The sequence below is a fragment of the Hippocampus guttulatus genome, chromosome 17, assembly GCF_054856545.1.
Source record: "Hippocampus guttulatus isolate MCC_2025c chromosome 17, RoL_Hgut_1.0, whole genome shotgun sequence".
Classification (NCBI taxonomy): domain Eukaryota; kingdom Metazoa; phylum Chordata; class Actinopteri; order Syngnathiformes; family Syngnathidae; genus Hippocampus; species Hippocampus guttulatus.
Genome location: NC_141277.1, coordinates 6478852 through 6489428, shown reverse-complemented (window position 1 = coordinate 6489428; position 10577 = coordinate 6478852). Strand labels below are relative to the sequence as shown.

The 10577-nt window shown below is 43.8% G+C and overlaps 1 protein-coding gene across 8 annotated transcripts; it reads right to left on the bottom strand.

The window, feature by feature from the left end:
- Positions 1-282: 282 nt before the first annotated feature.
- st8sia5 (ST8 alpha-N-acetyl-neuraminide alpha-2,8-sialyltransferase 5) lies at positions 283-10158 on the bottom strand. Of its 8 annotated transcripts, none has more exons than XM_086134828.1 (9): positions 9600-10158; positions 7610-7717; positions 7184-7279; positions 5640-5732; positions 4024-4182; positions 3607-3751; positions 2948-3060; positions 2300-2392; positions 283-2212 (listed from the first exon to the last, which is right to left on the bottom strand). In XM_086134828.1, the coding sequence occupies exons 1-9, from the start codon at positions 9743-9745 to the stop codon at positions 1750-1752; spliced, it is 1416 nt and encodes a 471-aa protein (XP_085990954.1). In that variant the 5' UTR covers positions 9746-10158; the 3' UTR covers positions 283-1749. The 8 variants fall into 8 exon arrangements, with proteins under 8 accessions (XP_085990954.1, XP_085990955.1, XP_085990956.1 ...); XM_086134829.1 differs by having other exon boundaries at positions 3607-3697; XM_086134830.1 differs by having other exon boundaries at positions 4024-4110.
- Between the last annotated feature and the right edge of the window lie 419 nt (positions 10159-10577).

Sequence of the window (10577 nt, the reverse complement as noted above, 5' to 3'; positions counted from 1 at the left end):
TGTGGGTTATATTGAGCTTTCCATCAACCCAATATGCAAGGGAATATTTATTTTAGTTTATTTTTTAAAGCAGAGCATCTACCGTTTGGCTCAAATGTTATCACATGAACAGGAATGGTTGCCGGTTAATTTGTAGAGTAGCATATACATCCCAAACGGGAATTGTATGCTAATGCCCAGCCGTGAATTTTCTTACATAACCCACCAGGTCATCATCCACCCAATTGACAGATAGTTGCGAAATATCAGTCAAACTGTAATAATAGGGAGAAGTTAGAACTGTACAAGAAGACAAAAAGTCAAACCAGTTTATTGACAAACACGTTTCCGCACTGCCACGCGCCGATGATGCAGAGTGGTCCCGGTGAGTCTCATTTCCAACAGTCTTTTAAAAATAGTGGCGCAAACATTTTGGCGCATAACGCGTATTTCGTTGGCAAATGATGACATCGTCGACAGGGGACAGCAGAGCGATCGGAAAGAAGTGCGACGGACGATCTGCTTCCACTAATCGGACAATCTCTTGGATGAAAAGGTTTCCGTGAGTGTAAACTTAAATTCAGTGAGCACTGAAGCAGGCACGCGCAAAAGCTTTATCATGCACGAGTATGGAGTGAAGTATACACAGCGAGGAGTCTTCGAGGAGGCCAGCGCGTCTCTTTGATTGATTCGAGGGACGAACTCAGGGAATCCAGATGAGAAGTGCGTATCGGACGGAGAGAATGGAATGTCCTAAGGCAGCATAGTTAATCATTGGCTGATTACTGTCAATCAAACAAAAATTGAATCCCATTGTTGCCTGCCGTTGCGCAGCTGGAGGACATTTCCCGGTAAGGCCACCGTAAAAGGCCAATTTTAAATGTTCACCCTGTCAATGTGGGGGAACAATCAAATACAAAAGTAGACAACTGGATGCTGCTTTTGGATTTTTTTTTTTTTTTTTTTTAATACAACATGGAAGAAAGGTGCCACGCACGCTTGCCGTGTTTGGACGAGTACAGCAACGAGTAGAAAAAAACAACAACCTGTACAGCGGAGCCACTAGAAAACATCACAGCAACGACATCAACATCAAGAAGACCACATGAAAACCACAGTGAATAACAAGCTTCAAATTGGTCTGAAATGACGTCCGTTAAAGGCAGAAACCTTCAGCGGAACCTCCAAAGTCTTCCTCGGCTCAGCGAAAATCAGATTGCTTTTTCTTTGGCTTTTTTTTTTTAAATGATGTTGACACAAGAGGATGGCAAGAGAGAAAAAAAAAAGTTCAGGTCAGTGTTCACGACTCTACCAGAGGAAAGCGAGAGTGAAGCATGGTGGTGGCAGTACGATGGTCTGTGGCTGCTTTGCTACCTCAGGACATGGACAACTTGCCGTGATTGATTGGACAATGACTTCTGCTGTCTACAAGGAAATCCTGAAGGAGAATATCCAGCAAACACTCTGCAGCCCCCCAATTCAAGCGCTCTCGGATCATGCAGCAGGACAACGATGTGATACACGCGAGCAAGTCCACCTCTGAATGGCTAAAAAAACTAAATTAAGGTTTTGGAGTGGCCCTCTCCCTATCCCCTGCGCTTAGTGCAGGTCCACCATAGTAAGTCTTTAAAAAATAAATGAATACCATTTATAAATACGCATCATTTCTTCTGGGAACATATTGAAACGTGCCATTCTACTTTGGAGGTTCCACCGCAGTGAGATTCTTGCACTTTGAGAAAACCGCCACTTCAGAGCCGGGTTACTCGTTCACGTGCACGGCCCCGTGTGCACGCGCACGATACCGCGGGCGTGCATGTGAAGGAAGTTGAAGATCTCGTACGGCATGGCGTGGAAGCCCGGTCGCGGCTTCACGTTGTCGTAGTAGTGATGCGTGACGAAGATGCCCGACGGGTTCACGGGGAAGGCCCAGAAGCCGTAAAGGTGCACCTCTTCGCACAACTCCAGGGCGGCGGTGACCAGCATGAGGCCGCTGCTGAGGCGTTTGGCCCTCACGCCCTGCACCGCCCAGAAGCGCTGCACGTTGAGCAGGTACTGCGGGTGGAAGAAGAAGACGCCGCGCTGCGAGTCAAAGTCATCCAGCATGTACTTGACCCGGAAGGACACGTCCGTGTTGCGCGTGTTGTAGAACGCCGGGAGGACCACTGACGAATTCTCGTAGTTCTGTAGGACGTCATAGAAGGGACGCCGCCATTTCTCCAGCTTCTGGAACCTAAAAGACGAAATAAGTGTGTGTGTGTGGGGGGCGGCGGGGGTAGGTACGACGGGCGGGATTGGATTTCGGGAAGATGGAGCGTACCTTTCGGTGATGATGCTGGGATTCACGGTTACCAGGTCCGTTTTTGTGCCGACATCAGACGAGTATTTCTCGCTGATGGGCGGTATATTGCATCTAAGACAGAAGATAAAGACTTTATCAACTCAACTTTATTTGTTGAGAACTTTAAAAATAAGGCGAGGTTTTTATACGGCACGACCTTCTATCAACAATTCACATACGCCCCCACCCCCCCCACCGAAAAAAATCTAAGAGCATTGTTTTGATCAATGCCTTTCATTGATATTCTGGCACCCAATATAAAGTTTTAAACAATTCAATTATTAGCTAATGTATTTTTAAAAAATGCAATAGAAACATACTTTCTACTATCCAAGTATAATATGAAGAGAATATATCAGAGCCATTGTCGGACAGCTTGGAATATTTCACGTCAGCTGGAAAGTAAGATTTTAGCGTTAACAAAGCGAATGTGACAAATGGACCCACAGCGGGAGCCGGCAACATGCAAGTCATCAGTTCTAAGTTAAAAAGTCTGTCATTGTTTCACCCACGACGGGGAAACTTTTAATTGGAAATGTGTTATCTGTGCAACATACAAGGGAAATCGGGAGCGCTTGTGAAATGGCCGGATGAGATGACAGATGATTTTTTTTTTCCCCCGCTTACCTGAACACAAAATCTGCCGAGTCGATGTCCTTTCCGCAGTTACTGTTCTTGATGATGCCGCCGTTTCCGATCACGGCGCATTTCTTGTACTGGGATTTGGAGTATGGCATATCCTAGAAAGCACAAGTGACAAAAGTAGAATCACTCAATGTACGGATACTTATGTTAAAAAAGAAAATAGTAAAAAAATTATAATAATCATAATAAACTAATTAATAATAATAATAATAGCAATAATTACTAATTCAATAAGCCTACAGTAGAAAAAGACTTAATTTTCTTTTATTTTTGCTGTCGGTTTTATACGGTCGAACCTCATTACAACGTACCTCGAACGTTATAATTGTCGTTCGTTGTAACCATTTCCAATAAAATGGCCGCCAAGTACGATGTATAATTTAGTATGAAAATTTATGGATGTAAAAACATGAAAACGTAATAAAGTATAATCCAGTTCAGGATATGCTGTTCAAAACAGGGGAACCAGATTGAATCGTAATCCCACTGAGTCGAACCAAATCGAAACGTTGCACTTTCAAATCGAACGGTACTTGAATCGTTTCGCACCCCCCGAATTGAAAACCGTCTTTTCAAATACAGATAAAGTGCTTCTTCCCATTACGGGCCAGTGCTTAATCTGCATCCAGCATAGGACTCACATCCGGGAACATCTTGAAGACTTCAGTGGTGATGGGAAGTATGCCGCTGGTGTCCACCTCATACCTCAGTTTCGTTCCGGCGGGGGTGTTCCTTTTGGTGGTGAACAGGAAAGAAGGAGCGTTGCAGCAGCGAGACAACGACATTCTGGAACAAGCCAAGAATCATTGGTTCAGGTGGAGACTGTTTGTTGGGCTGCATTTGTGCTTATTTGTAAAGAAAAAAAAAAACAAAAAACCCTGGCATTAATCATGAGAAGTGCCATGCCAAGCATTAGGTGGAGTTTTTTTTTCCCCATGGGAGCTTCAGCATATAAAAACCATGCCAAAAAAAAAAAAAAACGGTAGGAGACTGACTGTTGCAAAGTTTCTGGGCCGTTGGCCTCAATTGGTTGCATATTTTACAAAGGTGATGCTTACTTGAAGTTGCTGGTCTCCTTCTTGCTCTGCTCCCACTTACACACCTGCAGGTTGCGCCATCTCTCAAACAGATCAGAGGTTTTGACCCTGGCAGACAGGCAGAGAGACTTGTGGAATGAAGAAGGATAGCCATGACCGTGTATTTTCCGATTATTGTTTCTACAAAGTGCGGGGGGAATCGAAGAGAAACAACACAAAGCAAACATGATTAAAAAAACGCCGGCAACAGACAAGGGCTGTGGTGGGTGGGGAGCAAAAAAATGGAGCAGATTGCACTGCCAAAAACGGCGGCTACATCTAGTGCGGCTGTAAATAGATTGTCCTTGAACTGATATTTCCTGGTAAATGAATATGAAACTTTGCTCGCAGCCTGTAAAACAATTTACTTGACAGTAATTCCTGATTCAAGAACTGGGAAGGATCCCTTATTACGGGGTGATGCAAATATTTTTGAATACACACCGGAGAATATGATGTACCATTTAAAGGTAGTTCCTGTCTTTAAAAAAGAGCTTTAGACCTGTCTCTGGATCAAAAAAAAAAGTGTAAAATATAGATAGTTGTGTCTTCAACTCGTGCAAAAACACTGTAATGTTTTACTGGATTTATCTTGAAGTTTTCTACTTTGTGTTGTTGTTCCCTTTCCTGTTGACTTTTTCGGTATTTCACCACATTTTTGTTAACAAAAGGAATTGATTTGGATCTTATCTGACTAGTGTGATAGCATTTAAGTGACACCTGACAGCGCCTGGTGAAAATGCAGTCCACAGCGTTAGCTAGTTATGGTAGCAGCCACATGCTTGTCAATTGTGAGCTTAAATAAATTAATGTTCAGTGTTATATTTCTGAATTCATCCCTAAATTATTGTTTTCTACTCGTTTTGTATCCATGTTTGCCAGTAATGACCAATATTTGATTGGGTTATTTGACCAGAAGAGATCCAAACAAAGATGCAGACGCCGAGTTAGCTTCTCTGCTAGTTGCCACGCGTTTGTCATTTGTGATCAAATGGTTAAATGTCTTCCCCATATGGTTAATTTTATTCGACAATATATCAGTTAATCAGTTAAAAGACCAACCTTTTGTGACCAAAAGACAGATTTTGAGTCCACTTGAGTCCGTGTGCTTTCCGCTGTTTGGCAACAAAGAGCACCGAGTGAAGCTCGAGACTGCTTTGTTAGCGTCTCATACAAGCCGCGTGGGATAAAAAAAGTTTTAGTCCTCCTGTTTTTGTTCCCTTGACCAACTTTTTGTCATCAAAGGAATTTGATTTAGATCCAGTGAGTCCCATTTCTTTGTGACATTTGACAAAGAAGGAGCACAGAGAGACCATTCAGATTGTCGACCAACTTTTAGCAAAGGACTTTGATTTGGACCTCTTGTTTTGTATTGGACTAGTTGGCTTCTGCGGTGTACTGTTATTGTATGGACGTTAAAACATCACTCAAAACCCTTCCTGGACAGTTAGGAAAGTTTTGAGGACAAATGGACTAAATGTCAATGGGAAAAGGTTCCACTGAAGCTCAATTATTGACGTTTTCAACAGCGTAACTTGACAATCGTCACAATCAACTCCGAAAAGAAATCTCCCAGAAGGCCATGAGAATTCACTCACATTGTCAGGACTTTGACATCCATAATCTCCTGTCTGATCTCTTTGCATGTTGTCGAGTTGTACTCAAAGGGCCCGTCATAGTTTCCCAAATACCTGAAGGGATCATGAATACACAGTCACTGGAACAAGTGGCAGAGAAAGTAGTGGTCGTAATCGACGGACAAAAACAATTGCACCGTGGAAAAGTGGAAGACTACTTTTCTCCCCCAATAACAATGTGTGATGCCAAATAACATGACGATTATTTTGTGGGATTACTTTGTGATTTTTATATGCATCTTTCTATTCAAAACGGCCTGAAAGTGACGAGAGGAGTCGGTGTGTTGATTATGAGTATGACTGTGTGACACTTGCAAGTTCTATATGTGCCATAACAGCTGATTTAAATCATTTTCATTGAATCAAAAGTATTGACACAATCTTGTTTTCAGTAACACCACCATTGCGCAGCTTTTTGTAAATTCCCCGCACCGGCTTTAGGACACTAAATTACTAAAAGGTAAAACAAGTCATGTTTTATTTTTTTAATCAACTTTCTGGCCAAAAAAAAAATACAATACAATATAAACGAACCCGATGTTGAAACTGAAACATTTAAGCACCTTTTTGTGTGTTATTTTGTGTTTCTTGGGTGATATTGAAGCAGCGGCAACAATCATGATTGGATCAAGTTACATTCGCAGAATGACATGTGGATGGCTGATCGGTGGATGACATCACTGCAACATGTCACATGGCTGTGCATGGTGGCAAAATGCGACGGGAGTTTAGAGGAAGAAAAAAAAAAGAGGAGTTAAGGATCTATAACAAAGGAAGGGATGCATTGAAAGGAACAAGATGCAGGATAGAAATACCACACAACTCAATGCTGACACCGGTTTGTCCATTTCCAAACCTGGTATGTGCACAAATAAATAAATTAGACGGGTAGATAGATGCAGCCCTGGAAATTTGCGACAACAACAATTACAAAGTATGTCAATTAGTGATCGTACTGGCGGGGTTTTTTTTTCGGGGGTCATACATGAACATTTTCTCCAGGATACATGCTTTTTCGGGTCCCCTAAAAAAATGTGATTCATTCGTCAAAAGAATAATGATGAAAACATATTACAAAAGGGCCTCATAACAATAATAGGGAGGGGGGGGGGTACAAAAAAATAGGCTTTTAAACCCAACAGACAATGCAGATGTGAAGAAGGGAAGGCACGGGGGGTCCACATGGCATACACACAAGAGCTGTGCAGAACACGACACAAGGCGCTGGGAGGATGGTGTGCTACATGGGGAAACAACGGGCGGCACATCGACGGGGCGGCTCTACCGGATTTTGGACCCGGTCGAGATTGGTGGGGATTCGAGGGGGGCGCGATGGGTGGGGTGGGGGTGGGGTTTAAGGGTCAAGGTGGACGTCATCATGCAAATCTGAAAGTGCAACCACCACAACCTGAGAACTTCTGTACCCTTCAGACCAATGAAAAAGAAAAGGGAGGCATTCTCGGGGTTTCTGTGAATGTACTGGAAATGCCTTCAAACGGGCCTACCTGTGAGAGCGTTTGTTTTTCTTCTTAATATCGGCTAGGCAGGGTGTGACTATTACGGAGATCTGTGAATCTGGCTGAAAATGCTGACGGAAACATCTGTCAACATGCAGACAGGTTAGGAGTTAATCGTGTGATGTCGCCCCGCCCCCCCATGTGGCTAACAACCTGCAGACAGCATAACAGAGAATGAAAAATATAGCAAATGTGCTATGGTGCTTATCTGAGAAATTCTGCTGCTGGGGTCCAAGCATGCAAGGCTGGCTTTGAAAAATGGGCGTGCGTGCGTGTGTGCGTGTGTGTGTGTGCGTGTGTGTGTGCGTGTGTGTGTGCGTGTGTGTGTGCGTGCGTGCGTGACCTCTCATTATAGCTCACTCTCTGTGCTCTCGAGAGGTGTGGTGCAATCGGTGACTCGGGGGAACAAGGTACCTTTTCCTTCCATTTCTGGCAGGCTTCAGAGATCCGTCATCCGAGAAATTAACGGGACCGCTCCAATTTCCTGTCTCGTCCCCTTTGAGTCGACTAAACTGTTGCGCACTAGTAAGAAAATGAGTCAGTTTATTTGGGTTGATGTGTCCTCGATGTTTTTCCCGAGCCGTGCAGAGAATGGAAAACATCCAAAGTGTAGACATGGTTCGCAAACACACACAAGCATTTTTTTACACATTGAGCTCGAGCAGTTGTTTGTTTCGAGAAAACAGCGAGATAATGACACAAGGCAGGTTCTATTTACACTCTTCTGGATGTCAGGAGTCGCAAGCAAAGCTTGCGTGAAGAGTGATTGTTCCTTCCTGATCTGCATGAAACATGATTTGGCATTTAAAAAAATAAATAAAACAAAACTATTATTGAGTGTTATGTTCAAATCGGTCAATTTTTGACCTGCATGAATTTTGTGGGTTGGAAACTATAGAAGACTAAAATTGTGTCTAAAAAGTGACGAATAAAACTCTTTCAATGTTATTTATAGCCTGTCGACTGCAATTCGATGTACATTGTGAACCTAAACGCTCAAAAATATTTCGTCTAGCCAGTACTAAAGATTTTTTACAAAACGTGTGACCAACTCAACCATGTCAAGTTGGTTTATGAGTCATTTGTATGGATCATCATTTTGGATTCAATGGAACTATAATACTTTCTGGGTACTTCAAAACACAAGTCATGACTTAATAGAATAGAATAATTGATTGATAACGTTTTGTTTCTACTGTTTGAAATATTTGAAAATGAATTTGGTTAGCGCGTGCTAAAATGAGTTTTCACTCTCAGAAGTGCCCCAGCAGATCGATCGCAACGAATCGCAGTAAGAATTTGATACGGGTATATACGCTACTCAAGAGTATATTCGAAGCCATCTCCGAATTACACTTGGACTTCAGAGCTTAACTTTATTCACGTGACGCAGCTCAAGGGGCAGGCTCCATCATAAGTCCATGACTCGCTGTGACCTCTACGGTCGCCCATCACAAGAGGTCGATGACATCACACTCGCCCACATTAGTCAAGTCATCTCACTCTGGACTTCCAATCCCCGCACCTCCCCCCAAGCGTGTGTGCAGACATACTGTAGCAAAATGGCCGCCGCTGAGCCCATTGCTTGTTGTCCCCCCCCCCCCCCCCCCATTCCCCATCTACTATTTCTTTCCGTCTCTCTCCGCAATGGGCCCAGCGCCATTATAACGTGCAGGATGCTTGAATTCATGAATCTCACCGCTGGGGAGGTTTTTGGATACCATGAATCCATCTTATTAACCAGCTTGAGGGGAGAGTGGCGTGGAGGGGTGCGGCGGGGTTGGATTGGAGAAGGGTAGCGTGTGTGTGTGTGTGGTCTCTTATTAGGGACTGCAGCACATTATGTTGGTTCAGAGTAAACATAAGAAGTCTCACTTCTCTGGGATGTGGCCTTTGTTCATTTGTTTGGGGTTCTTCTCAACATCTGCTCGTCTCATAGCTGGAATTTATGCGGCGTGTGCCATGACGTAAAGAGATTATAGTGTTTGGGATTCACAAAACTGTTTTTTTATTTTTTATTTTATTGGGAGGTCCAAATGAGAAATGAACACAGGAATTGACTTCTCTCTGGCTGAAAAATCATCACTGATGAAAGGCGCAAATCCCCCCCCCCCCAAAAAAAATTATAATAAATCAAAGATTAACTCAGGGGGTGTGGGGGACATTACCATACACGGTCGCTGAAGCAGCGTGTGTATGATATTAATGTGATGCTTGATCATCATCAAAAGAAACTCAATGGAATTTGTTTTTATGTCACAGGGGCGAGAAAGAGGGGAAAACGAATGGATGGTCAATTGCTATTGTTCTCTTCCGGCCATTAAGCTTTTCGCCTCCCTGAAGAAGACATCCATGAAGCATTCAAGCATTGATGCAAATGTGTCCAAGGTGAAACGGCACTTACCTCTTAATGTAGTTTTTCCCATAGAGAATTTGCTGTAACAGAGTCACCAGTCCAAAGGCGCAAATAAACATGAAACAAAGGGAGCGATTGCCCAGGATGTCTTTACCCGACGACGGGTCTGTGTATCCGATCCTGCGGCGCAGCATCCGGGGCTGACGGTGACACCCTGCTCGGTGTCTCTCTCCGCCGCTGCTGCATTCAGGACCGGGAGGCGCGCGCAAGTCTCGTTGGCCCAAACGGACCGCGCATCGTCCATCAGCCGCCTCACGGGGATGCCAAGCTACCTCGCTCGTTCCCAAACGGGAAAAATCGCGACATCAGATGAGGAGGCATCTCCACAGGACGAGGGGCAAAGGAGGGGAGGGGCGCAGATGGCGCAAAGGGAGGAAAATGCTAAATGGGATTAAATCAGAAAAAAGATCATGAGCCTTATTAGGGCCAATAGGGAGACGCTAAAGAGAAATGCAGTTAAATTCTTGTCTGGAAAAGGAGGTAAACACACGCACACACCTCGTGTGTGTGTGTCATTTCCAAACTGAGAATTGCCGCTTGACTACAATCTTGGAAGGAGGATGTGCTTTTCTTTTTTTCTGTTATTTAACCTCCAGTAGTCACTAGAGGGCGCCCTTTATCCATTCATGGATGTGCTCAATTTTATTTTTATTTTTTTGTCACCACACCAAGGTCATTTTCTGCCTACTTCAAGGGCAAACTAAATGGGGACTCCTGGGCAGGAGTTGCATTTTTGTGTAAATTATTTATTTTTGTCTGTGGATTTAAAAAATCCATAGAGATAAATAAGTGAAGAGGTTGTAATTCAGTTATGTTGAAGTCTTGTGAAGTTTTTGTGCAGGTGGCGCGGTGAGCGGCTGGTTAGCACGTCGGCCTCACAGTGCAGAGATGCAGGGTTCAATTCCGGCTCTGGCCTTCCTGGGTAGAGTTTGCATGTTCTCCTTGCGCTTGTGTGGGATTTCTCTG

Coding starts and splice junctions, on each gene's coding strand:
- st8sia5 (XM_086134828.1), bottom strand. CDS start 9,745: ATGCTGCGCCGCAGGATCGGATACACAGACCCGTCGTCGGGTAAAGAC. Junction 7,280..7,609: donor GCCAGAAATGGAAGGAAAAG/GTACCTTGTTCC, acceptor GCATGTTGACAG/ATGTTTCCGTCAGCATTTTC. Junction 4,183..5,639: donor GATGTCAAAGTCCTGACAAT/GTGAGTGAATTC, acceptor CGCACTTTGTAG/AAACAATAATCGGAAAATAC.